Source organism: Poecile atricapillus, chromosome 37 (genome assembly GCF_030490865.1).
Source record: "Poecile atricapillus isolate bPoeAtr1 chromosome 37, bPoeAtr1.hap1, whole genome shotgun sequence".
NCBI lineage: Eukaryota > Metazoa > Chordata > Aves > Passeriformes > Paridae > Poecile > Poecile atricapillus.
The window spans coordinates 2,729,590-2,757,052 of NC_081285.1; the positions used below are offsets into that span (position 1 = coordinate 2,729,590).

Below are 27,463 nucleotides of genomic sequence, written 5' to 3' on the forward strand. Positions count from 1 at the left end.
CCAAGCCCCACAACCCTCCTTAGTAATCCCTCAGAACCCCCATAACCACCCCCAGGGACCCCCAAAGCTCCCACAACCCTCTCTAGTGATCCCTAACCCCACAAAACCCCTCAAAACAGCCCCAAAACCCCCTCACCCCCCTCACGGCCCCCTCCGCCATCTTTGCCCCGCTCTCCCCTCAGCGCCCCCTGGCGGGCGGGAAACGCGAGGGGCGGGAAATCCCCCCCGAGGGGGGCGTGGCCTCCGCGCTCGTCGCTATGGCAGCGAGCGGAGGGGGCGTGGCCTGGGGCGTTGCCGTGGTGACGGCGGAGGGGCGTGGCCTCAGGCCCCGCCCCCCTGGGTGTGATGAGCTGCCGCGGTCTCAGCGCGCGCCGCGGCCGCAGCGCAGGTAAGGGGGGGGGGGGGGGTCACACCTGGGGGGGCTCAGACGGGGGGAGACCCCCCCCAAAACCACCCTAAATCCACCCTCAGAACCCTCCCCAGGGGTCCCGCAAACCCCCTCGGCCCGGCAGATCCCCCCGCGTCCCCCCCCGGGCACTGCGGCAGCGGCTCCGCATCCCCGGGCAGAGCCCCCCCCGCGCTGTCCCGGGAGAATTTGGGGAGCCCCCACCCCAAAATTCGCGTGTTTGTGTTCCCAAACCCCCCCCGATCCCCCCCGGCGCTGCGGCCGCTGATCCCCGCTAAGAGCATTAACGGGGGGGGGAGTGGGGGGAGAGCGGGGGGCTCTGGGGGGGCTCTGGGGAGCCGGGGGGGGTCTCGGAGGAGTTTTGGGGGTTCCAGGCAGGAATTTGGGGCGCTCGGGGTTTGTTTGAGAGGATTTGGGGGCGCTCAGGGTGACCCGGAGAGTTTGGGGGGGGGAGCTTGGAGGAGTTTTGGGGGTCCCGGTGAGGATTTGGGGAGGCTCGGGGGTCGTCAGAGAGGATTTGGGGGGGCTCAAGGGGGTCTCTGGAGAGGTTGGGGGGCTTCGGTTGAGTTTGGGAATGGCCGGGGGGTCCTGACAGTTTTGGGGAGGGGTCTAAGGAGGAGGGGGGGGGACTTGGAGGAGTTTTGGGGGGTCCCGGGGGGATCCGAAGGGTCCGGGAGGGCTCAAAAAGAGGACGGGGGGGCTTTGGGGGTCCCCGGGAAGGATTTGGGGAGGGTCCCTCTCCCGTTTGGGGGGGTTTCGATTTAATATGGGGGGGGGTCTCTGCTGAAGGTGAAGTTTGGGGAAAGATTTGGGGGGGTCCCAATTAATTTGGGGAAGTTCCTGTTAATTGGAGGAGTCTTTATTAATTTGTGGCGGATTTATTAATTTGGGGAGGGGTCTCTTTTAATTCTGGATGTTCTTTATTAATTTGGGGTGGTTTCCATTAATTTAGGGGGGAGCTTCATTAATTTAGGAAAAACCTCTCAATTCAAAGAATATTTTTATTAATTCGAGGAGGGGTCCCCCTTAATTTGGGGAGGGGTCTCGGCTAATTTAAGGACCCGAGGGTCACTTTGGGGGGGGGGGGGGGAGATTGTGACCAAACCCCCCCTTCCCCTCCCCCCTTTTTTTTTTTTGTTTTCCAGCTGCTCCCTGAACCCTCCCAGCGTCGCCCCCTCCCCAAATTTGGGGGTCCCCAAAGGTCACCATGCTGTCCCCTCCCCCCTACGACCCCCTGGAGCTGCCCAGGTTCAGCGACCCCCGCTGGGAGGGGGAGGGGGGCGCGGGGGGGCCCGAGGAGGAGGAGGAGGAGGAGGAAGAGGAGGAGGAAGGCTCCGCCCGGCGCTTCGAGCGCTCCCGCATCAAAGCTCTGGCAGGTGCGGGAAAGGCGGGGGGAGAGACCCCAAAAATGGGGAAAAAAAAATCGAGGTGGGGAAAGATAAAAAAAAAAAATTGGGGAAAAAAAAGTGAAAACGGGAAAAAAAAAATGCAAAAAAACGGAGGGGAAAATGGGAAAAAATGAGGGGAAATGCACAAAAAGAGGTGGAAGGGTTAAAAAAATGAGGGGAAAGCGCAAAAAGAGGCGTGAAACGCACAAAAAGTGAGGAGAAAAATTCAAATATCGTGGGGGAAGTGGAAAGAATGGGGAAAAGAGTAAAAAGTGGGGGGAAAAGTCCTAAAATGCATAAAAATTGGGGGGGGGGGGGTGGATAAAAATGGGTGGGAAATGGAAATATTTGTGGGAAATGCGGAAAAATTCTGGGCGAAGCGCGAAAAATGGGAGAAAAAGAAAAATAGTTGAGGAGAAAGGGAAAAAAAATCGGGGGAAATGAACAAAAAGTGGGGGGAAAGTTCAAATATTGGAGGAAAAAGCAAAAAGTTTGGGGGGGAAAGTGCAAGAAATGTGAAAAAAACACAAAAAACGGGATAAAAGTGCGAAAATTAGAGGGAGAGTGTAAAAATTGGAAAGGGGAAAATGCAAAAAAATAGGAAGAAACCGCCCAAAAAATGATGGGAATGGATAAAAAACAGGAGTGGAACCTGAGAAAAGTGGGGAGAAACTCGCCAAAAATGTGGAGGATCTAAAAAAAATGGGAATAGGGACCCCTGGAATGTTTTTGGGGAGGATAAATAAGTGAGGGAAATAAAGCAAGTGATGGAAAAGTGGAGAAATTCAGGGAAACAGCCCCAAAAAATGAGGGAAACGACCCCAAAAATGATGGGAATCACATCGGGAATGTGTGAGAATCCCAAAAATGGGGATGGGGAACCCAAAACTCGGGGAGATGGACCCCAAAAATGGGGAAATGCGCCCGAAAATGGGGAGGGGGCGGCAGAAAAATGTGGGAAAACCACAAAAAACGGGGGAAAAAATTCCAAAACAGGTGGAAAAGTCCAGAAAGGAGGGGGAAACAACCAAAAAATATGGGGAGACCCCAAAAATGGGGATGGGGGAACCTCAAAACGTGGGAGTGATCCCTAAAAAATCGGGGAAAACCCCCCAAAAAATGGAGGAAGACCCCCGAAAATGGGGAAAAACCCCCGAAAATGGGGGAAAACCCCTAAAAATGGGGGCATCCAGTGGAAAAATGGGGGGAACTCCCCAAATTTCCCTTCCCAAACCCCCTGGATTGCCCCAAACCCCCCAGGAAATCCCCCCAAACCCCCCCGATCTGGCCCAGGACCCCCCCAAGGACCCCCCCCAAATCCTCTTAGCGTTAATCCAGCACCGGCTGGCGCGGGGGGATCCCCCTCCCCTCCCCCCCGGACCCCCCTCGGGGGGCTCCGACCCCTGGGGGGCTTTGGGGGGATTTTTGGGGGGGTTTTGGGGAGGTTTTGGGGGTCTCTGAACCCACCCCCGACTCCCCCCTTTTCCTCCCAGCCGTGCGGAAGAAGGGGGATGTGGGGAGGGGTCTTTGGGTGGGATTTGGGTGGTTTAGGGGGGTCTTTAGGGGATTTTGGGGGGTTTGGGGTGGGTTTGAGGGTCTGTGACCCCCCCCAGACCAACACAGAATGAGGGGCGTGGGGGGGGACTCTGTTGGGATTTGGGGGCTCTGGGTGAGATTTGGGCGGTCGGGGGAGGGGTTTGGGTGGTTTGGGAGGGATTTGGGGGAGTTTTGGGGGTCTCTGAGCCCCCCCGTGACCCCCCCAGACGAGCGCGAGGCCGTGCAGAAGAAAACCTTCACCAAGTGGGTGAATTCCCACCTGGCCCGGGGGTCGCACCTGGGGGATCTTTACAGCGACCTCCGGGACGGGCGGCTCCTGCTGCGGCTGCTCGAGGGGCTCTCGGGGGAGACCCTGGTGAGTGCGACCCCTCCCCAAAATGGGGACACCCCCCCTCAAAGGGGAACCCCCCCCCAAAAAAAACCAGCACCACCCCCAAAAGAGGGACCCTCCCCAAAAATGGGGAATCCCTCAAAAAGGGACCCCCGGGACCCTCCCCCGGCTGCTCGAGGGGCTCTTGGGGGAGACCCTGGTGAGTGTGACCCCTCCCCAAATTTGGGACAACCGTCATGGGGACCCCCAGACCCTCCTGGAGACCCCCAGACCCCCCAAATCCTCCTGTCTGTGACCCCCAGCCCCCTCTGCCTTTCTCCCATATGCCCCAAACCCCAATTTCTGCCACCCTCACTCCCCCCTGGGCCTCCCCAAAACCCCCTCTGCACCCCCTCAGTGCTCCCCAAATCCCCTTCCCGTGACCCCCACCCTCCTCTAGACCTCCCCAACCCCTTTTCCATCACCCCCAGACCCCCCAAACCCCCTCCCCAAAACCTCCAAACCCCCCCAAACCCCCCAACCCCTCTCCCTGTCCCCCCCAGACCCCCCAAACCCCCTCCCCAAAACCTCCGCGCCCCCCCAAACCCCCCAACCCCTCTCCCTGTCCCCCCCCAGACCCCCCAAACCCCCATTCCTACACCCCCCACCCCCTTTTATCCCCTCCCAAACCCCCATTTCCTCCCTCCTCACGCCCCCATCTCCCCCTGCCCGGCTCGGGGGGGGTCTCTGACCGTGCCCCCCCGGCCCAGCCGCGCCCCACGCGGGGCAGGATGAGGATCCATTGCCTGGAGAACGTGGAGAAGGCGCTGCGCTTCCTGCGGGAGCAGCGCGTGCACCTGGAGAACGTGGGCTCGCACGACATCGTGGATGGCAACCCCCGCCTGACCCTCGGCCTGGTCTGGACCATCATCCTGCGCTTCCAGGTGGCCCCCCCGGGACCCCCCCCGCTGGGTGAAATGGGGAGGGGGCGCGGCCCGGAGCCGCCCTGGGGAGGGGTCTGTGCCCATCCTGGGTCATTTCGGGGGGTTCTGAACCCACCCTGGGGTCTCGGGTTGGTCATCGGGGTACCCCTGACCTCCCAGGGGCTCCTTCTGGGGGTCCTGCACCCACTTTTGGGGGTCCTGCACCCGCTTTTGGGGGTCCTGCACCCACATCTGGGGGTCCTGCACCCGCTTCTGGGGGGTCGTGACCCCACCACGAGAGGCTTGCACCCATTTTGGGGATCCCAGACCCGCTTTGGGGGGTCCTTGACCCTAATTTGGGGGTGTCTGACCCCATTTTTTGGGTTCCCCCTCCCCAGATCCAGGACATCAGCGTGGAGACCGGGGACACGCGGGAGAGGAAATCGGCCAAGGACGCGCTGCTGGCCTGGTGCCAGATGAAAACCGCGGGGTGAGGGGGTCCCGGGGGGTTTGGGGGGTCCCGGGGGGGTTTGGGGGGTCCCGGGGGGCTCTGGGGGGCTGGTGCCAGATGGAAACTGTGGGGTGAGGAGGGTCTGGGGGGTTCCTGGGAGGGCTCGGGGGGATCCTGAAGGGGTCTGGGGGTCTTGGGAGGGTCCAGGAGGGGTCTGGGTGGTCTCAATGTGGCTCAGGAGGGTCTTGGGGGGTCTGGGAGGGTTCCTGGGGGTTCCCGGGGGGGTTTCGGGGGTCTGTGACCACCCCCGGTCCCCCCCAGGTACCCCAATGTGAACGTGCAGAACTTCACCACGAGCTGGCGGGACGGGCTGGCCTTCTGCGCCCTCATCCACCGGCACCGGTGTGGGGCAGGGGGGGCTGCTGTGGGGCAGGGGGGGCTGCTGTGGGGCACGGGGGGGTTGTGGGGTGGGGGGGGTTGTGGGGCAGGGGGGCTGTGGGGCAGGGAGGGCTGTGGGGTGGGGGGGCTGGGGGGTGGGGGGATGCTGTGGGGTGGGGGGGCTGTGGGGCAGCGGGGGCTGTGGGGCGGGGGGGGCTGTGGGGCAGGGGGGGCTGCTGTGGGGTGGGGGGCTGTGGGGTGGGGGGGCTGGGGATGATGGGGACAGGGAGTTATGGGGTTATGGGTCAGTGAGTCTGGGTCAGTGGGTCAGGGTCAGTGGCCAGTGGGTCAGTGGCCATGGCTCAGGGTCAGTGGGTCAGTGGTCAGTGGGTCAGTGCTCAGTGCTCAGTGTCCGTGGGTCAGGGTCAGTGGCCATAGGTCAGTAGCCATGGCTCAGGGTCAATGACCATAGGTCAGTAGCCATGGCTCAGGGTCACTCCTCATGTGTCTGGTCACCCCCAGGCCGGCTGTAGGTCAGTGGTCAGTGGGTCAGTGGCCATAGGTCAGTGGGTCAGGGTCAGTGGGTCAGGGATCAGTGGTCAGTGGGTCAGTGGTCAGTGGCCATAGGTCAGTAGCCATGGCTCAGGGTCAATGGCCATAGGTCAGTGGTCAATGGGTCAGTGGCCATGGCTCAGGGTCAGTGGGTCAGTGGTCAGTGGGTCAGTGCTCAGTGCTCAGTGCTCAGGGTCAGTGGGTCAGGGTCAGTAGCCATAGGTCAGTAGCCATGGCTCAGGGTCAATGGCCATAGGTCAGTAGCCATGGCTCAGGGTCAGTGGCCATAGGTCAGTGGGTCAGGGTCAGTGGGTCAGGGATCAGTGGTCAGTGGTCAGGGTCAGTGGGTCAGTGGTCAGTGGCCATAGGTCAGTAGCCATGGCTCAGGGTCAATGGCCATAGGTCAGTAGCCATGGCTCAGGGTCAGTGGCCATAGGTCAGTGAGTCTGGGTCAGTGGTCAGTGGGTCAGTGGCCATGGCTCAGGGTCAGTGGGTCAGTGGTCAGTGGGTCAGTGCTCAGTGCTCAGTGCTCAGGGTCAGTGGGTCAGGGTCAGTGGCCATAGGTCAGTAGCCATGGCTCAGGGTCAGTGGCCATAGGTCAGTAGCCATGGCTCAGGGTCACTCCTCATGTGTCCGGTTGCCCCCAGGCCGGAGCTGCTGGACGTGGGGTCTCTGCGCGGGGCCAACGCCCTCCACAACCTGCAGAGCGCCTTCGCCGTGGCCGAGCGGGAGCTGGGGGTCACTCGGCTGCTGGACCCCGAGGGTGAGGGGCTGCGGGGGCTGCGGGGGCTGGGGGTCCCCGAGGGGGGATTTGGGGGTGGCTTTGGGGGTCCTCGAGGGGGGATTTGGGGACCTGACCCCCCCGTGCCCCCCAGATGTGGCCGTGGAGCAGCCGGACGAGCGGTCAGTGCTAGGGGCTGGAGGGGTCAGGGGGGCTTGGGGCTCCGGGGGAGGGATTTGGGGGTGGGTTCGAGGGTCCCTGGGGGGATTTGGGGTCCCCGAGGGGGGATTTGGGGGTCTGACCTCCCCCGTGCCCCCCAGATGTGGCCGTGGAGCAGCCGGACGAGCGGTCAGTGCTGACCTACGTGGCCGCCCTCTACCACCACTTCTCCAGGATGAAGGCGCTGGCCGTGGAGGGAAAACGCGTCGGGAAGGTCCGGGATGGACACGGGGTGGACAGATGGACATGGGGGGGACACGGGATGGACAGATGGACATGGGGGGGACACGGGATGGACAGATGGACATGGGGGGGACACGGGATGGACAGATGGTGTTGGGGGATGGGGATGGGTGGGGGGATGGGGTGGGGGGGGCAGGGAGGGACAGATGGAGATGGACAGAGGGATGGGTGGGGGATGGGGATGGATGATGGATGGATGGATGATGGATGGATGATGGATGGATGATGGATGATGGATGATGGATGGATGGATGATGGATGGATGGATGGATGGATGATGGATGATGGATGATGGATGATGGATGATGGATGGATGGATGGATGGATGATGGATGATGGATGGATGATGGATGATGGATGGATGGATGGATGGATGATGGATGATGGATGATGGATGGATGGATGATGGATGGATGGATGGATGATGGATGATGGATGATGGATGATGGATGATGGATGATGGATGGATGATGGATGGATGATGGATGATGGATGGATGGATGATGGATGGATGGATGATGGATGATGGATGGATGATGGATGGATGATGGATGGATGATGGATGATGGATGGATGGATGGATGGATGGATGATGGATGGATGATGGATGGATGATGGATGATGGATGGATGGATGATGGATGATGGATGATGGATGGATGGATGATGGATGGATGGATGGATGATGGATGATGGATGGATGATGGATGATGGATGATGGATGGATGGATGATGGATGATGGATGGATGATGGATGATGGATGATGGATGGATGGATGATGGATGATGGATGATGGATGATGGATGATGGATGGATGATGGATGGATGATGGATGGATGATGGATGGATGATGGATGATGGATGGATGATGGATGATGGATGATGGATGGATGGATGATGGATGATGGATGATGGATGATGGATGGATGGATGGATGATGGATGGATGGATGGATGGATGGATGATGGATGATGGATGATGGATGATGGATGATGGATGATGGATGGACAGACAATGGATGATGGATGGATGGATGGATGATGGATGGATGGATGATGAATGGATGGATGATGGATGGATGATGGATGGATGGATGGATGATGGATGGATGGATGATGGATGGATGGATGGATGATGGATGGATGGATGATGGATGGATGATGGATGGATGGATGATGGATGGATGATGGATGGATGGATGGATGATGGATGATGGATGAACAGACAGTGGATGATGGATGGATGACAGACATGAGCACAGACAGACAGACATCCTCCTGTCCCGCAGGTTCTGGAGGCGGCGCGCGAGGCCGAGGGCCTGGCCGGCCGTTACGAGGCGCAGGCGGCCGAGCTGCTGGGCTGGATCCAGCGCTCGCTGCTGCTCCTCACTGACCGGCGCCTGCCCCGCGGCATCCCCGGCCTGCAGGGGCAGCTCCAGGCCTTCAGCGCCTACAGAACCACCGAGAAACCCCCCCGGTGAGCCCCAAATTGGGCTGGGGGGCAGAGTGGGCTCGGGGGGCACCCCAGGGGGGTTCGGGGACCCCAAGCGGGGTCTGGGGTCCCCCCAGTGGGTTTCAGTTTCCCTCTGAGGGGTTTTGGGGTTTCTCTGAGGCTTGGGGTGGGTTTTGGGGTCCCCCCGGGGTCGGTTTTGGGGTCTCCCCAGGGTGGGTTTTGGGGTCCCCTGGTGTATTTTGGGGTCCCCCCACAGGTTCGAGGACAAGGGGTCCCTGGAGGTGCTGCTGTTCTCGCTCCGGAGCCGCCTGCGAGCCAACAACCAGCGGCAGTTCGTGCCTCGGGAGGGGACCCACAGCACCGACATCAACAGGGTGACAGGGACAGGGGACAGGGACAGGGACATGAGGGGACATGGCGGGACATGGGGGGGGGGCACAGGGACCCACAGCGCTGACATCAACAGGGTGACAGGGACAGGGGACAGGGACAGGGACAGGGATGGGGACATGGGGGACATGGGGGACATGGCGGGGGCACAGGGACACACAGCACCGACATCAACAGGGTGACAGGGACAGGGACAGGGACAGGGATGGGTGACAGGGACAGGGGACAGGGACAGGGACATGAGGGGACATGGAAGACATGGGGGGGGGGCACGGGGACCCACAGCACCGACATCAACAGGGTGACAGGGACAGGGGACGGGGGGGACATGGGAGGGGACTCAGTTACACAAAGTGCCAGGTGTCCCAGGTGTCCCAGGTGACACATGCCAGGTGCCCCAGGTGCCCCAGGTGACACATGCCAGGTGTCCCGGGTGCCCCAGGTGACACATGCCAGGTGCCCCAGGTGCCCCAGGTGACACATGCCAGGTGTCCCGGGTGCCCCAGGTGACACATGCCAGGTGTCCTGGGTGCCCCAGGTGACACATGCCAGGTGTCCCGGGTGACCGTGCGGTGCCCGCAGGCGTGGGAGCGGCTGGAGAAGGCGGAGCACGGCCGGGAGCTGGCGCTGCGCTCGGAGCTGCTCCGGCAGCAGCACCTGGAGCAGCTGGCGGCGAGGTTCCACCGCAAGGCCGCCCTCAGGGAGACCTGGCTGGGGGACAACCAGCGCCTGGTGGCACAGGTGACACCGGGACCCCCCACCCAGCGACCCCCGACACCCCCCGCGACCCCAAATCAACCCCAAAACACCCCCAAATCACAACCCCGTGCCACAGGGGACTCCCCCTGTCCCCACCAGGACAATTTCAGGGCGCGTCCCCCTCCTTTGTCACCCCTCACGTCCCTTTCAGGACAATTCCGGGGGGTTCCCTGGAGTGTCCCAACCCCTCACGTCCCTTTCCCCACCCCAGGACAATTTCGGGGGGTCCCTGGGGGGGGTCGAGGCCGCTCTGCGCAAACACGAGGCCATCGAGAGCGACATCGCCGCCTACGGCAGCCGCGTTCGCGCCGTCACCGCCGTGGCCGCCGAGCTGGAGGCCGAGCGCTATCACGACATGGGCGGTATCGCGACACGGCGCGACCACGTGGTGTCGCTTTGGGAGGCGCTGCGGGCGCAGGTGGCGGCGAGGCGAGAGCGGCTCCGGGCGCACCTGGAGCTGCAGCGGCTCCTGCGCGACCTGGAGCACCTGATGGGCTGGATGGAGGAGATGGAGGTGGGGAGGGGACCGGGGGCGTGGGGTCCCCTGGTGGGACCCCCTCCCGGTGACCCCCCCCCGTGTCCCCCGGGTCCCCAGGTGCGGCTGCAGTCGCGGGATTTCGGGCAGCACCTGAGCCAGGTGGACGATCTGCTGCAGATCCACGCCCTGGTCGAGGGGGACGTGGCGGCCCAGGCCGAGAGGGTCCGGAGTGTGGGGGCGGCGGCCGAGCGCTTCCTCGGGGAGGGGGGCGGTGAGTGACCCCCAAAATTGGGACCCCTGTAATGCCCTGGAACCCCCAAACCCAGGGATGCCTGAATCCCGGGACCCCCACGCACCTCCCCAAAACTGGGACCTACCAGAACCCCAAAACGGACCCTCAAACCTCAGGACCCCCAAAAACTGAGACCCCAAAACATCGGATCCCTGAACCCTGGGACCTCCAAATCCCAGACCCCCAGGACCCCCAAACGCTGCCTCTCCCAAATCCTCGGGATCCCGGGATCCCAGACCTTGGGACCCTCCAAACTTGGGATCCCCAAACACCGTACCCCTGAACCCTGGGGATTCCAGACCCCAGGACCCCCAATCCCTGGGACCCCCGGGTCCTGCCAAGCCCCGCTGACCCCCGCCCGTGTCCCCAGGGTACCGCCCGTGCCCCCCGGAGCAGCTGCGGGCCCGGGTGGCGGCTCTGGAGCTGCGCTACCGGGGGCTCTCGGCGCTGTCGGCGCAGCGGCGGCTGCGGCTGGAGCGCTCCCGGCGCCTCTGGAAGTTCCTGTGGGATGCGGGCGAGGAGGAAGCCTGGATGCGAGAGCAGGAGCGGCTCCTGCGCTGCCCGGAGCTGGGCCGGGACCTGCCGGGGGCCCTGCGGATGCTGAGCCAGCTCGAGGCCATCCGAGGGGCGCTGGGGGGACGAGCGGGGCCGCTGGAGCAGCTGCTGGAGCGGGGCCGGGAGCTGCTGGCGCAGGGAGACCCCGACGGAGCCGCCGGATCCATGGAAGCCACCCCTGGATCAACGGGATCCGCTGCCGGATCGATGGGAAGCGCGAAACCCACGGAATCCGCTGCTGGATCCACCGCCAAATCCACGGAACCTCCCCCGGGACCCCCGGAATCCAAGAACGCATCCCTGGGACGCGCTGCCGGACCCGTGGAATCCACCCCCGGCTCCTCGGAGGGACTCTCGGCATCCGCCTCCAGACCCTCGGACCCCGCTGTGGGATGCCCAGAAGGCCCTGAGGGACCCCCGGGCCCCACTCCCGGCTGCCCGGACCCCGCGGCCGCCGTGTCCCGCCGGATCCGGGAGCTGGAGTCGCTCTGGGCGGCGCTGCCGGCGCTGGCCGGGGCTCGGGAGCGGCGGCTCCGAGCGGCCGCGGGGCGATTCCAGCTGGACGCGGAGGCTGCCGAGGCCGAGGCTTGGCTGGCGGCCGCCGCCCGGAGAGTGGCGGGGCCGGAGCTCGGCCACGACGAGAGATCCGCGGGGATCCTGGAGCGGCGGCTGCGGGAGCTGCAGGACGAGATGCGGCGGCGGGGGCCGGCGCTGGCGGCGCTGCGGGAGCAGGCGCTGCCCGGCGATGCCGCCGGAGTTCCCGATGTGGTGCCGGGGCTGGCGGAGCGGCTGGCGGAGCTGGAGCGGCGGCACCGGGAGCTGGAGGCGCGGGCGGAGCTGCGGCGCCTGGAGCTGCGGGACGCGCTGGGATTGTTCGCGGCGCGCAGCGAGGCCGATGCCTGCGCGCTCTGGGTGGGCGAGAGGGAGCAGTGGCTGCTCTCCATGGAAATTCCCGAGCGCATCGAGGACCTGGAGGTGGTGCAGCAGCGGTGAGCGCCCCGCGCTGAGCCGTGGAAATCCCAGAATTATTCCCCGGGAAATCCTGGATTTCCGCTGGGATTCCCCCAGGAATTTTCCCAAGAATACACGAGATGGCCCCATTATTCCCGTTTTTCCTCAGGATCTCTCCAGTATTCCCAGTGTTCCCTGAGTTCCTACCTCCACCACAACATTCCCAGTGTTTCAGGTGTTCCCGTTTTCCCAGAATTTTCACTCCCAACACAGCATTCCCTGCACTCTCTGAATTCTCACCTTGACGTGAGATATTCCCAGCACTCCCAAAATTCCCACCTCCAACACCCTATCCCCAGCGCTCCCAAAATTCCCACCTCCAGCGCAATATTCCCAGGATTTGTGGTATTCCCGGGATTTGCGGTATTCCCAGGGTTTCTGGCACGACGTTGCTGGAGTTTCCGCTGTTCCCTGAATTCCCAGCCCCAGCTCGGTATTCCCGGTATTCCCGGTATTCCCGGTCATTCCCGGCGCTCCCGCAGGTTCGAGACGCTGGAGCCGGAGCTGGCGGCGCTGGCGGCGCGCGTGGCCTCCGTGGGCCGCGTCACGCAGGAGCTCCAGGGATCCGGGGACAGGAACCGGGAGAGCGCCCGGGAAACCTGGGAGCAGCTCCGGGACAGGTGGGGGCGGGCCCGGCGGGCTCATTCCGGCCAGGAATCGCGGGTGGATCCGGGCGGGGATGGATTTTCCAGGCGCTCGGGGATGCTCCGGGCGGAGGGAAGTGTTCGGGGCGGGGATGGATTCTCCGGGCGGTCGAGGATGCTCCAGGGATGCAGGGAGGGGTTTTCCAGGCCGGGATACTCTGGGAAGGGATGGATTCTCCAGCCTGGGACGCTCCAGGGATGGATTCTTCAGGCCGGGAGCGCTCCCCGGGCTCTGTCCCACCGCGCCCCGATCCCGCCCGTGCCAGGTGGGAGCGGTTCCGGGCGCTGACCGAGCGCAAGAAGGTGGCGCTGACCGCGGCGCTGAACATCCACAATTTCCGCCTGGAATGCCACGAGACGCGGGGATGGATGCGGGAGAAGACGGCGGCGATCGAGGCCACGCGGGCGCTGGGCCGGGACCTGGCGGGGATCACGGCGCTGCAGGGGAAGCTGTCGGGGATGGGGCGCGACCTGGACGCGATCCAGGGAAAGCTGCGGGAGCTGCGGGCCGAGGGCGAGAAGCTGCAGGGGGAGCAGCCGGAGCGAGCCCCCGAGATCCGCGAGGGGCTGGCGGGGCTCGAGGCCGAGTGGGACGCGCTGCGCCGGTGCCACCGGAGCCGCGAGGAGTCCCTGGGGCAGGCGCGGCGGCTCCAGGGCTTCCTGCGGGACCTGGCGGCGCTCCAGGCCTGGCTGTCCCGCACACGCGCGGCCGCGGGCTCCGAGGATGTCCCCGCGTCCCTGGCCGAGGCCGAGGGCTCCCTGCGGCAGCACGAGAGCCTCCGCACCGAGATCTCGCACTACGGCGCCGATTACCGGAGCGCCCGCGCCGCCGGCCGGGAGGTGACGCGGGGACAGACGGACCCGCAGAGCCTGAGCCTGCTCCAGCGCCTGGAAGCGCTGGACGCGGACTGGGAAGAGCTGGGCCGGGTGTGGGAGAAGCGGCAGCGGCTCCTGGCCCAGGCTGTCGCATTCCACGTCTTCCTGCGGGACGCCAAGCAGGTGGAGGGAGCGCTGGGGAAGCAGGTGAGGGGGAGCCGGGGCTCCGGTGTCATCCCGATCCCGATCCCGATCCCGATCCCGATCCCGGTCCCGATCCCAATCCCGATCCCGATCCCCATCCCCATCCCGATCCCGGTCCCAGTTCCGATCCCGGTCCCGGTCCCGGTCCCGATCCCGGTTCCTATCCCGGTCCCGGTGCGCAGGAGCACACTCTGGCGCACACGGAGATGCCGGGCACGGTGCCGGGCGCGGAGGCGGCCGTGCGGAGGCTGGAGGAGTTCCTGGCCGCGCTGGACACCGGAGCCGAGCGCGTCCGGGCGCTCACGGACACCGGGAAGAAGCTGCTGGACGAGGGCGGCGTCCACGCGGAAAAGGTGCGGGAGACGGTGGAGTCGGTGGAGAGCAGGTGAGGGAGACCCGTCCCGGTCCCGGTCCCGGTCCCGGTCCCGTCCCATCCCCTGGGAATGGAGTCTCTCACCCCACCCCCGACCCTCCACAGGCACCAGAAGATCCGGGAATCGGCCCAGGAGCTGCTGGGGCGGCTGCGGGATAACTGGGAGCTGCAGAAATTCCTGCAGGATGGGCAGGAGGTGAGACGGGATCGGGATCGGGATCGGGATCGGGATCGGGATCGGGATCGGGATGTAGATGAGGGATGGGTGGGGTTAAAATGGGGATGGGATGAAGATGAGACTGGGCTGGGCTGGGACTGTGGGAGGAGATCCTGAGCTGTGTCCCCATTCCCGATCCCATTCCCGGTCCCGTTCCCGGTCCCAGCTGACGCTGTGGCTGAACGAGAAGCTGCCGGTGGCTCGGGACGTGTCCTACGAGGGCACGCGGGACCTGCAGGGCAAGTGGCAGAAGCACCAGGCCTTCGCCGCCGAGCTCGCGGCCAACCGGGCCTGGCTGGAGGCGCTGGAGAAGGTGGGAAGGGGGGGAAAAAAACAGGGGAAAAGTGGGGGAAACGGGGGGAAAACGGGATCTGGGAAGGAGCGTTCCTTGGGAAAGGTGGGATATGGGTGGGGGGGGTTGAGTCTCAAAATTCCATGGGTCCAACCTCAGCCATTCCATGGGTCCAGCCTTAATAATTCCACAATTCCATGGGTCCAGCCTTAATAATTCCACAGTTCCATGGTCCAATCTTCACCATTCCACAGTTCCATGGTCCAATCTTCCTAATCCCACAATTTACTGGATCAACCTCAAGGATCCCACATGTCCCACATTGGCAATTCCATGATTTTTTGGGTCCAACCTTGATGGTTCCACGGGTCCAGTTCCCATGATTCCACCATCCCGTGTGTCCAACCTTCACCACCCCACAACTAAACGGGTCCAACCTCAACCGTCCCACAATCCCAACCTTGACCGTTCCACGGCGTTTTGGGTCCGACCGCGCCGGTTCCGGGGTCCAGCCCGTAACTCCCCGCCGCCGTTCCCGTGTCCCGCAGGACGGGGAGCAGCTGGCGCGGGCGCGGCCGGCGCTGGCCGGACGAGTGACCGCGCCCCGGCAGGAGCTGCGGGCGCTGTGGGCGCAGGTGGAGGCGGCGGCGGCCGCCAAGGGCCGGGGTTTGGCCGAGGCCGCGCGCGCCGAGAGCTGCGCCCAGGCCTGCGCCGGACTCCGCTCGTGGCTGGCCGGAGTCCGTGCCCAGCTCCGCTCCGGCCACTGCGGCCAGGACCTGACCAGCGTCGGGGTCCTGCTCACCCGGCACCAGGTCAGGGAAATGGGGGGGAAATGGGGGGAAAAGGGGGGAAGGGGTACAGGTTTGGGGGGTGGGCTTTGGGGTGGGTGTGGGATGAAGGTTTGGGACACCCAGGTTTTGGGGTGAAGGCTTAGGGTACAGATTTTGGGGTGCTCAGGTTTTTGGATTCAGGATTTGGGTTCAGGATTTTGGGGTTCAGGGTTTTGGATGCAGGATTTGGGTTCAGGTTTTTGGATGCAGGATTTGGGTTCAGGTTTTTGGGGTTCAGGATTTTGGGGTTCAGGTTTTTGGGCGCAGGTTTCGGGATGCAGATTTTGGAGTCCCCAGGTTTGGGAGTGCTGGTTTTGGGTGCGGTTTCTGGGGGTTCAAGTTTTGGGGTGCAGATTTGGGAGTGCAGGTCTGTGATGCAGGGATTCAGGTGAGGGTTCAAGTTTTGGGGTGCAGATTTTGGGGTCCCTCGGGCGTTCCTGACCCCCCAAACCCCCGCAGCTGCTGGAGACGCAGGCGGCGCTGCGGGAGCAGGAGGTGGGGGCACTTTGGGGTGCAGATTTTGGGGTCCCTCGGGCGTTCCTGACCCCCCAAACCCCCGCAGCTGCTGGAGACGCAGGCGGCGCTGCGGGAGCAGGAGGTGGGGGCGCTGCGGGCGGAGGCCGGGGGGCTCAGCCCGGGGCACCCCCGGAGCGCGGGGGTGCAGGAGCAGGTGCGGGAGCTGGAGCAGCAGTTCCGGGAGCTGCGGGAGCCGCTGCAGGAGCGCGGCCGGAGCCTCGCGGCCGCCAGGGAACTGCACCAGTTCCGCAGGGACCTGGAGGACGAGCTGGTGAGTGCGGGGATGGCCCCCGGTGCTGCCGCTGAGCCCCGGGGTGCTCGGTGTCCCGTTCCTGACCCCCCATTCCTGACCCCGAATCCCTGACCCCAAATCCCTGACCCCCAAATCCCTGACCCCAAATCCCTGACTCCAAATCCCTGACCCGAAATCCTTGACCCCAAATCCCTGACCCCCCATTCCTGACATCCCCCCCATCCCTGACCCCGAATCCCTGACCCCGAATCCTTGACCCCGAATCCCTGACCCCAAATCTCTGACCCCAAATCTCTGACCCCAAATCTCTGACCCCAAATCCCTGACCCCAAATCTCTGACACTCCCCCATTCCTGACCCCGAATCTCTGACCCCTCCCAGGGACTCTGAACCCCAAATTCTCTCCTCTCCATGGCTGTCCCGACCCCAAATCCCTGAGTCCCCCCCATCCCTGTCCCTGCAGTGTCCTGGACCCCCAATGTCCCCATGTCCCCAATGTCCCCAATGTCCCCAATGTCCCCATGTCCCCCAATGTCCCCCATGTCCCCAATGTCCCCAATGTCCCCATGTCCCCAATGTCCCCAATGTCCCCCAATGTCCCCCATGTCCCCCAATGTCCCCCAATGTCCCCAATGTCCCCAATATCCCCAATGTCCCCCAATGTCCCCAATGTCCCCAATGTCCCCAATGTCCCCCATGTCCCCAATATCCCCAATGTCCCCCAATGTCCCCCAATATCCCCAATGTCCCCATGTCCCCAATGTCCCCAATGTCCCCCATGTCCCCAATATCCCCAATGTCCCCCAATGTCCCCCAATATCCCCAATGTCCCCATGTCCCCCAATGTCCCCAATGTCCCCCATGTCCCCCCATGTCCCCAGTGACCCCAATGTCCCCCCGTGTCCCCAGCTGTGGGTGCAGGAGCGCCAGGCCCTGGCCATGTCCACGGACCACGGGAAGGACCTGCCCTCGGTGCAGCTGCTGCTCCAGAAGAATGAGGTGGCTCAGAGGGTCCCCAAATGTCCCCAAATGTCCCCCCGTGACCCCTGTGACCCCCCTAGGACTTTTTCCACGACCCCCACAGACCCCCCCACATGGGGGGTCCCATCGATGTCCGTCCCCCAGACCCCCCACAGGTTTTCTGTCTCACCCCCAGATCCCCCATAAATCCCCACAGAGCCCCCAGTTTCCCCCACTGACCCCCAGACCCCCTTAACCCCCCCAGACCCCCTTAGACCCCTCAATTTCCACCATGGACCCCCCATAAACTCCCATAGACCCAATTTCCCCCATAGACCCCAGGCCCCCCAGTTTCCCTCACTGACCCATAACCCCCCCTGAGAGCCCCCAGACCCCCATAAAACCCCTCCTAGACCCCCCCAAACCCCCCCTGACCCCACGTTTCCCCCCTTCAGACGCTGCAGAAGGAGCTGCAGGGCCGCGAGCGCCGCGTGACGGAGCTGCTGGAGCGGGGGGTCCCCGGGGGGGTTCCCGGGGGGGTTCCCGGGGGGGTTCCCGGGGGGGTCCCCGCTTTGCGGGAGGCCTGGCGGGAGCTGCGGGCGCAGGCGGCGCGGAGGCAGCGGCGTCTCGAGGCCGCCTTGGCCGCCCAGCGCTTCCTGCGCGACGCCGCGGCCGCCGAGGCCTGGCTGGGCGAGCGGGAGCTGCACATGCTGGCCCAGGACAAGGCCAAGGTGGGCCAGGGACAGGACCCCCACCCCGGGGACAGCGGCGTCACCCCCGCTTTGGCTGGGGTGGCTGCAGGGGGGTGGTCGGGGGGGTCCCAGAGGGGCAGGGAGGGGGAGAAGGGGGGTCAGAGGGGCTGTGGGGAGAGGTTTGGGGGGTCTGGGGGGGTCTGGAGGGTTTATGGGGGGTTGTGATGGGTTTATGGGGATTGGGAGGGGTCTTTGGGGGGTCTGGGGGGTCTATGGGGGGGAGCAGGCAATGTGGCGGGGGTCTGTGGGGGTTGTGGGGAGGGGTCTGTGGGGATCAGAGGGGGAGCTGAGGGGTCTGGGGGGGTCTGAGCGGGTCAGGGGGTTCTGAGTGGGGCCTATAGGGGATCTATAGGGGTCAAGGAGGGTCAGAGGGGATCCATGGGAGGTCTTTGGGGGTCTGCAGGGTCTGTGAGTGGCTTGGAGGGGTCAAGGGCACCCAAAGGACCTGCTGGGGGTCTCTGGGGGGTGGGGACACCCCGGTGACCCCCGTGTCCCCTCCGTGGTGTCCCCAGGACGAGCCGGGTGCCCAGGCCATGCTGAGCCGGCACCTGGGGCTGGAGCAGGAGCTGCGCGACTACGGCGGCACCGTGGAGCTGCTGGCCGAGCAGGGCCGGGCCATGGCGGCCAGCGGCCACCCCGACGGGTGGGGACACCTGGGGACACCTGGGGACACCTGGGGACACCCTGGGGACACCCCTGGGGACACCCTGGGGACACCCTGGGGACACCCCTGTCACCATGTGCACGGCCACCGCGTCCCCTGAGACCCCTATCCCCTGCTCACTGTCCCCTGACACCACTGTCCCCTGTCCCCCTTGGTGACACCGCTGTCCCCTGTCCCCCGTGGTGACACCGCTGTCCCCTGTCCCCTGTCCCCCCCGGTGACACCGCTGTCCCCTGTCCCCCGTGGTGACACTGCTGTCCCCTGTCCCCCCTGGTGACACTGCTGTCCCCTGTCCCCTGTCCCCCTTGGTGACACCGCTGTCCCCTGTCCCCCGTGGAGACACCGCTGTCCCCTGTCCCCTGATCCCCATGGTGACACCCCTGTCCCCTGTGGTGACACCCCTGTCCCCTGTGGTGACACCACTGTCCCTTGTCCTCTGGTGGCAGCGCTGCCCCGCGGGTGACACTGCTGTCCTCTGTCCCCCACAGTGACACCTCTGTCCCCTGTCCCATGTCCCCCATGATGACACCACTGTCCCCTGTCCCCTGTGGTGACACCGCTGTCCCCTGTCCCCCCCAGTGACACCTCTGTCCCCTGCCCCCCTGGTGACACTGCTGTCCCCTGTCCCCCCCGGTGACACTGCTGTCCCCTGTCCCCTCTGGTGACACTGCTGTCCCCTGTCCCCCCCGGTGACACCGCTGTCCCCTGTCCCCCCCAGTGACACTGCTGTCCCCTGTCCCCCTGGTGACACTGCTGTCCCCTGTCCCCTCTGGTGACACCGCTGTTTCCTGTCCCCCTGGTGACACTGCTGTCCCCTGTCCCCTCTGGTGACACCGCTGTCCCCTGTCCCCCATGGTGACACCACTGTCCCCTGTCCCCCATGGTGACACCGCTGTCCCCTGTCCCCTGTCCCCCCCGGTGACACTGCTGTCCCCTGTCCCCTCTGGTGACACCGCTGTCCCCTGTCCCCTCTGGTGACACCGCTGTCCCCTGTCCCCCCCGGTGACACCGCTGTCCCCTGTCCCCGCTGTCCAGCGAGCGGCTCCGTGCCCGTGCGGCGCAGGTGCAGCGTCTCTACGCGGGGCTGTGTCACCTGGCCGGGGAGCGCAGGGCCACCCTGCAGGGCCACCACCGCCTGTGCCAGCTGCGCCGCGACCTCGATGACCTGGAGCAGTGGATCTCGGAGCGAGAGGTGGTGGCGGCGTCCCGGGAGCTGGGGCAGGACTTCGAGCACGTCACGGTGAGGGGACACCGAGGGGACACTGAGGGGACACGAGGACAGGGACACTGAGGAGCCCCTGTGGCACCTCTGTGCCAGGTGGTCCCCAGGTCATCTTGACACTGGGGGGGATCCTTGTGTCCCCTGTCACTGGGGGTGTCCCTGTCACTGGGAGTGGCCCCTGGACCCCAGCTTGTCCCGTGTCCCCTCATGTCACTGGGGGTGTCCTGGTCACTGGGGGTGTCCATGTCCCTGTCCCCAGGGATGTCCCTGTCCCCAGGAGTGCCCCCCTGTGTCCCCCTGTCACCGGGAGAGGACCCTGACCGTGGTGTGTCCCGTGTCTGCCTGTCACTGGGAGTGTCCCCTGTCCCCAAGAGCCCCCCTGACCCCCCTGTCCTCTGTCCCGGGACCCACCCTGACCCCTGTCCTGTGTCCCTTGGACCCCACCTGTCCCCTGTCCCCGTGTCCCCCCTGACCCCTGTCCCGTGTCCCCGACCCCTGTCCCGTGTCCCGTATCCCCCGTCCCGTGTCCCCTGTCCCCTGTCCTGTGTCCCCTGACCTCCGTCCCGTGTCCCCGATCCCTGTCCCGTGTCCCGTATCCCCTGTCCCGTGTCCCGTATCCCCTGTCCCGTGTCCCCGGGACCCCCCTGTGCCCCGTCCCGTGTCCCCTGTCCCCTGTCCCCCGTCCCGTGTCCCCTGTCCCCCGTCCCGTGTCCCCTGACCCCCGTCCCGTGTCCCCGCAGCTGCTCCGGGACAAGTTCCGGGAGTTCTCCCGGGACACGGGCGGGCTGGGCCAGGAGCGGGTGGACGCGGCCAACGCGGCGGCGGCGGCGCTGATCGCCGGGGGCCACCCCGAGCGGGCGGCGGTGGCCCAGTGGCAAGCGGGGCTCAACGAGGCGTGGGCAGAGCTGCTGGAGCTCGTGGCCACCCGGGCGCAGGAGCTGGCGGCCGCTCACGACCTGCAGCGCTTCCGCCGCGACGCCCGGCAGGTGCTGGCGCAGCTCCGCGACAAAGCCCGGCAGGTGCCCGAGGAGCTGGGGCGGGACCTGCGGGCGGCCGAGGGGCTGGAGAGACAGCACCGAACCTTCGAGCACGACGTGCAGGCCCTGAGCGCGCAGGTGAGGGACAGCGACAGGGACAGGGGACAGGGACAGGGGACAGGGGAAAGGGACAGGGACATGGGACAGGGACAGGGGACAGCGACAGGGGACAGCAACAGAGGACAGGGGACAGGGTCAGGGGAGGGGACAGGGACAGCGACAGGGGACAGGGGAGGGGACAGGGGACGGGTGAGGGGTGCTGTGGTGCAGGAGGTGGCTGTGAGTGGGATATGTCACCTGTCCCATGTCATACCTGGCCCCAGGTGACGGCTGTCCTGGAGGCCGCAGGGCACCTGTCACACTTGTCACACCTGTCCCACCTGTCCCATGTCACACCTGTCCTCTGTCACACCTGTCCCACCTGTCCCCAGGGTGCCTGTCACACCTGTCACACCTGTCCCATGTCACACCTGTCCCATGTCACACCTGTCCCACCTGTCCCCAGGTGACGGCTGTCCAGGAGGCCGCAGGGTGCCTGTCACACCTGTCACACCTGTCCCACCTGTCCCATGTCACACCTGTCCCACCTGTCCCATGTCACACCTGTCCCATGTCACACCTGTCACACCTGTCACACCTGTCCCATGTCACACCTGTCCCATGTCACACCTGTCCCATGTCACACCTGTCCCCAGGTGACGGCTGTCCAGGAGGCCGCAGGGCGCCTGGCCGCGGCGTACGCTGGCCCGCGGGCGGAGGAGCTGCGGGCGCAGGAGGGCGCGGTGGCCGCGGCCTGGGCCGAGCTCCGCGGGCGCTGCCAGCGCCGCCGCCGCCTGCTCGGGGACACCGTGGAGCAATTCCGGTTCCTCCGCGCCGCCCGCGACCTCCGGCTCTGGATGGACGGGATGCACCTGCAGCTGCAGGCCCGCGAGAGGCCCAGGTGGGACACGGGGGACACCGGGGACACGGGGACACAACTGGGACACGGGGGGGACATGGGGGGGGACACAGGGGGGACACACAGGGACACACAGGGACACACAGGGACATGGGGACAGCCCTGGGGACACCGCGGGCAGCTGGGAACACAACTGGGACATGGGGGGGACACAGGGGGGACACACAGGGACATGGGGACAGCTCTGGGGACACACAGGGACACACACGGGGACAGCCCCGGGGACATGGGGACACACAGGGACACACATGGGGACAGCCCTGGGGACATGGGGACACACAAGGACATGAGGACACACAGGGACATGGGGACAGCCCTGGGGACACACAGGGACACACAAGGACATGGGGACACACAGGGACACTGGGACAGCCCTGGGGACACAGGGACATTGCAGAGACAAGGGGGGACACACAGGGACACACAGGGACACTGGGACAGCCCTGGGGACATTGTGACATCTCAAGGACACCCCAGGTGACCCCAGCACCACTCTGGTGGCCCAGCCCTGCCCACCGTGGCCAGCTGGAGCTGGGGTGTCCCCGTGGTGACCGCCGGTGTCCCTGTCCCCTGGCAGGGATGTCACCGCAGCCGAGCTGCTGATCCAGCAGCACCAGGGGCTGCGGGCGGAGCTGGAGGCGCGCGAAGGCTCCTTCGGGGCCTGCGTGGCCGCGGCCACCGCGCTGCTGCAGCGCGGCCACCACGACGCCGACAAGGTGGGACCCGCCTGCCACCGTGTCACCCTGTCACCGTGTCCTCATCCCCCTGTCACCACCCTTGTCACCGGCCCAAAGTCCCCAGCCCCACATTCCTCATCCAAATCCTGGTGTCCCCGTCGCTGTCCCCATCCCAGGTCCCCTCGTGTCCCCGTCGCTGTCCCCGTGTCCCAACCCCACCCTTGTATCTCTGTCCCCATCCTGTCCCCAAGCGTGTCCCCGTGTCCCCCCAGCTGTCCCAGGAGCTGGCCGAGCTCCAGGAGCGCCGCAGGGACATCGGGGAGCGCTGGCAGGACAAGCTGGAGTGGCTGCAGACTGGTGAGAACTGGGGGGACCACGTGTCCCCCTCGTGTCCCTTCATGTCCCTCTGTGTCCCCTGTGCCAGCCTCAGGTGCTGACCCCACCCAGAAGGTGCCAACTGAGGGGTCCCTGTGCCCCGTGTCCCCTCTCAGTGCCCAGGACAGGGGACAGGGGTGGCAGAGGGGGGTCCCTGTGCCCAGGGGTGGCTCAGGGGTGGCAGGGGGGGTCCCTGTGTCCCCTCTCAGTGCCCAGAGGTGGCTCAGGAGTGGCAGGGGGTGTCCCTGTGTCCCCTCTCAGTGCCCAGGACAGGGGACAGGGGTGGCAGAGGGGGGTCCCTGTGCCCAGGGGTGGCTCAGGGGTGGCAGGGGGTGTCCCTGTGTCCCCTCTCAGTGCCCAGGGGTGGCAGAGGGGTGTCCCTGTGTCCCCTCTCAGTGCCCAGGGGTGGCTCAGGGGTGGCAGAGGGGGTCCCCATGTCCCCTCTCAGTGTCCAGGGGTCACTCAGGGGTGGCAGAGGGGGGTCCCTGTGCCCAGAGGTGGCTCAGGGGTGGCAGGGGGTGTCCCTGTGTCCCCTCTCAGTGCCCAGAGGTGGCTCAGGGGTGGCAGAGGGGGGTCCCTGTGCCCAGGGGTCACTCAGGGGTGGCAGAGTGGTGTCCCTGCCCCCCGGTGTCCCCCTGGTGACCGTCCCCGTGTCCCCAGTGCTGGAGGTGCTGGTGTTCGGGCGCGACGCGGCCACGGCCGAGGCCTGGCTGGCCAGCAGGGAGCCCCTGGCCCGCGCCCCCGAGCTGGGCTCCAGCCTGGCCGAGGCCGAGACCCTCCTCAAACGCCACCAGAGCTTCCAAAAGGCAGCGGCCGCCTGGGAAGAGAGATTCGCTGCCCTGAGCCGGCTCACCACGGTGGGGACACGGGGACACGGGGGGGAACGGGGGGAAATGGGAGGGAAATGGGGAGGGGGACGTGGGGACCCTGGGGACATGGGAGGGAAATGGGGAGTGGGACATGGGGAGACACAGAAGAGGATGGGGGACCATGGGGAGGGGGCACGAGGGGAAAATGGGGGGGAATGAGGGGGAAATGGGGAGGGGGATATGAGGGGGGAGAAGGGGGGCACAGGGGACATGGCAAGGACAAGGGGACAGCTGTGACACCGAGGGGACAGAGCGTGGGAGGGGGTCCCTGTGTCACCTCCCCACCCTGGGGGGGTTCCCATGGGACCCCTGTGTGTCCCCCCCATTGTCACCGGGCTGTCCCTGACCCCCCTCGATCCCCCCAGCTGGAGGAGAAGGAGCGGCGGCGGCGCCAGGAGGAGGAGGAGGCAGCGAGGAAGCTGCAGCCCCCCGAGCCCCCCCCGGCCCAGGCCGAAGTCGGGGGGACCCCCCCGGGGGTGCCCCCCGAGAGGCAGGACGGGGGAGGGGGCGGGGAGGGGCAGAGGTGAGGGGGGGACGGGGGGGGGGCATTCAGGGCCAGGGGAGGGATTTTGGGGACACCCTCGGCGGGGGCGGGACATGGGGGAGGTGTGGGACATGGGGAGGGGGTTCTGGGGGTGACAGGGGGGTGTCCCCTGTGTCCCCACCCCCTCCAGGGCCCCCACCCCCCAGAGCCGCCCACCGGAGCCCCCGGCCCTCAACGGGATCCGCCCCGACAGTGCCGCGGGCCAGGTAACCCCCCCCGACCCCCCCGAAATTCGGGGGGGACACCCTCGGACCCCTTTGTAGGACCCCCCCTCACCCCTGTCCCCCTCCCCAGGTCCCCAAAGGGGCGCAGGAGGGGGGGCCCGGGCCGGGGGGGGTGGCGGCCACGCTGCCCCCCCGTGTCCCCCCCCCACCCGAGACCCTGGAGGGGGGGCTGTGCCGAAAGCAGGAGCTGGAGGCGCCCGGCAAGAGAGCGACCAACAGGTCAGGAGGGGGACACCCCTGGGGACACCCCTGGGGACACCGGGGACACTGGGGACACCCTGGAGACACATTGGGGACACCAGGGACACCCTGGAGACACTTTGGGGACACCCTGGGGACACGGGGACACCCCTGGGGACACTGGGACACCTTGAGGACACTGGGGACACCCCTGGGGACACCCCAGGGACACCCTGGGGACACCAGGACATCGTGGAAACACCGCCCGGCCTTGGGGACACCCTGGGGACACCAGGGACACCTTGGGGGACACTGGGACACCCCTGGGGACACCCTGGAGACACCTTGGGGACCCCTTGGGGACACTGGGACACCCCTGGGGACACCCCTGGGGACACGCCCCATTTCACATTCCCACACAGACCACGCCCATTCAGACACGCCCACATCTCCCGCTATATTTGGGCATCCTGGCTCCGCCCACACGGCCCCGCCCTCCCATGGCCACGCCCATTAAACACCACGCCCCTCCCTTAAAGTCCCAACGACCGCCAGGTCCTGGCAGAGCCGGGACTGTGTCCTGGGGGTCCCTTAAACCCCCCCTGACCCCTCCCCAGGTCCTGGCAGAGTCTGGGATGTGTCCTGGGGGTCCCTTAAACCCCCCCTGACCCCTCCCCAGGTCCTGGCAGAGTCTGGGATGTGTCCTGGGGGTCCCTTAAACCCCCCCTGACCCCTCCCCAGGTCCTGGCAGAGTCTGGGATGTGTCCTGGGGGTCCCTTAAACCCCCCCTGACCCCTCCCCAGGTCCTGGCAGAGTCTGGGATGTGTCCTGGGGGTCCCTTAACCCCCCCCCGACCCCTCCCCAGGTCCTGGCAGAGTCTGGGATGTGTCCTGGGGGTCCCTTAACCCCCCCCGACCCCTCCCCAGGTCCTGGCAGAGTCTGGGATGTGTCCTGGGGGTCCCTTAAACCCCCCCTGACCCCTCCCCAGGTCCTGGCAGAGCCGGGGCTGTGTCCTGGGGGTCCCCTAAACCTCCCCTGCGACCTCCCCAGGTCCTGGCAGAGCCTGGGATGTGTCCTGGGGGTCCCTTAAACCCCCCCCGACCCCTCCCCAGGTCCTGGCAGAGCCGGGGCTGTGTGCTAGGGGTCTCTTAAACCCTCCCTGCGACCTCCCCAGGTCCTGGCAGAGCCTGGGATGTGTCCTGGGGGTCCCTTAAACCCCCCCGACCCCTCCCCAGGTCCTGGCAGAGCCGGGGCTGTGTCCTGGGGGGGATGGTTGGCTCAGAGACCCCTCCTGACCCCCCCCAGGTCCTGGCAGAGCCTGTACTGCGTGCTGCGGGGGGGGGTCCTGAGCGTGTTCAAGGACGCGCGGGGGGCGGGTGCGGGGGTCCCGTACCACGGCGAGCCCCCCACCCCCCTGCGAGGAGCCCGCTGCCACCCGGCCACCGCCTACCGCAAACGGAAACACGTCTTCAGGCTGGGGTACAGGGGAAAAATGGGGGGAAATGGGGGGAAAATGGGGGAAAAATTGGGGGGAAAATGGGGGAAAATTATGGGGAAAATTGGGGGGAAAATGAGGAGGAGATGGGGGAAATTAGGGGGGAAAATTGGGGGAAAGTGGGAGGGAAAATAGGAGGAAAGAGGGAGGAGATGGAAAAATGTGGGGGAAGATTGGGGCAAAATTGGGGAGATGGGGAAGGAAATGGGGGGAAATGCAGAGAAAAATGGGGAGGAGATGGGGGGAAATGCCGAGGAAGATGAGGAGAAATGGGGTGAAAAGCGGGGAGGAGACGGGGGAAGAGTGAGGGAAGAACGGGACGGGGATGTGGGGGGACTGGGGAGGGGTCGCGGTGGCTGATCCTGAACCCCCCCGCCCAGGCTGAGCGATGGGAAAGAATTCCTGTTCCAGGCTAAGGACGAGGTGAGACCCCCGTGTCCCCTGGGTGTCCCCTGGGTGTCCCCTGGATGTCCCCAGTGTCCCCCAGCCCCCGCAGTGTCCCCAATGTCGCCGTGTCCCCTCCCCAGGCCGACATGGCTCTGTGGCTCCGGGCGATCGAAGCCGCCGCCGGGGCCACGCTGGGTCCGGGGGGACCCCGGGAGGGCTCGGGGGTCCCGGGGGTCCCCCCAAGGGGATGTCGCGGGCCCTGAGCCTCCCCCCGGTGCCTCCCCCCGCCGAGGGAGCCCCCCGGCCCCGAGAGCCCAAGGAGAGGGAGAAACGCTTCAGCTTCTTCAAGAAGAACAAGTAGAATTTGGGGGTGACGGAGGGACACGGGGGGGCCCCATGGAGGGGCTGAGTGTCCCCCCCGTCCCGGTGATGTCCCCGCGCAGCCCCCACCCCAATAAAGCGATTGGAGACACAGCCTGGGGGGTCTGAGTGTGCTGGGGAGCAGGGACTGGGACGGACTGGGAGGGGCTGGGATGGACCGGGAGGGATTGGGATGGACTGGGAGGGGCTGGGATGGACTGGGAGGGGCTGGGATGGACTGGGAGGGATTGGGATGGACTGGGAGGGATTGGGATGGACTGGGAGGGGCTGGGATGGACTGGGAGGGGTTGGGATGGACTGGGAAGGGCTGGGATGGACTGGGAAGGGCTGGGATTTGGGGAGGGGTGGGTTTGGGGTGCGGGTTTGGGCGATGGGATAAGGACGGGGCTCACGCGGGGGCGGGATTGGGGTGGGCTGGGATGGGGCTGGGCCGGTTTCGGACTGGACCGGGGTTCGGCAACGGGCGGCGCGGGGCACCCCAGTGCTCCCAGTACGGAGCCCAGTGCTC

The 27,463-nt window shown here is 65.7% G+C and overlaps 1 protein-coding gene across 1 annotated transcript; it reads left to right on the forward strand.

Annotated features, from left to right (window-relative positions):
* The first annotated feature begins 257 nt into the window (after nucleotides 1–257).
* LOC131591044 (spectrin beta chain, non-erythrocytic 1-like) lies at nucleotides 258–27,037 on the forward strand. The gene is made up of 36 exons (XM_058861474.1): nucleotides 258–388; nucleotides 1,655–1,782; nucleotides 3,558–3,706; nucleotides 4,432–4,605; nucleotides 4,983–5,074; nucleotides 5,357–5,437; nucleotides 6,613–6,728; nucleotides 7,007–7,119; nucleotides 8,437–8,624; nucleotides 8,857–8,974; nucleotides 9,573–9,731; nucleotides 9,961–10,263; nucleotides 10,345–10,498; nucleotides 10,890–12,063; nucleotides 12,568–12,705; nucleotides 12,996–13,752; nucleotides 13,932–14,134; nucleotides 14,228–14,318; nucleotides 14,506–14,652; nucleotides 15,180–15,443; nucleotides 16,024–16,248; nucleotides 17,140–17,229; nucleotides 17,646–17,921; nucleotides 18,455–18,585; nucleotides 19,642–19,846; nucleotides 20,569–20,943; nucleotides 21,561–21,805; nucleotides 22,401–22,539; nucleotides 22,773–22,857; nucleotides 23,536–23,732; nucleotides 24,110–24,267; nucleotides 24,419–24,494; nucleotides 24,583–24,731; nucleotides 25,998–26,171; nucleotides 26,568–26,610; nucleotides 26,715–27,037. Exons 1-36 carry the CDS (start codon nucleotides 258–260, stop codon nucleotides 26,835–26,837), a joined length of 7,371 nt encoding a protein of 2,456 aa, XP_058717457.1. The 3' UTR covers nucleotides 26,838–27,037.
* Nucleotides 27,038–27,463: the final 426 nt, after the last annotated feature.

Excerpts from the sequence above, each read along its gene's own strand:
- LOC131591044 (XM_058861474.1), top strand. The coding sequence starts at position 258 with ATGGCAGCGAGCGGAGGGGGCGTGGCCTGGGGCGTTGCCGTGGTGACG. Across the intron at positions 9,732-9,960 it reads ACCAGCGCCTGGTGGCACAG|GACAATTTCGGGGGGTCCCT; the intron begins GTGACACCGGGA and ends TCCCCACCCCAG. Across the intron at positions 14,653-15,179 it reads GGCTGGAGGCGCTGGAGAAG|GACGGGGAGCAGCTGGCGCG; the intron begins GTGGGAAGGGGG and ends CGTGTCCCGCAG.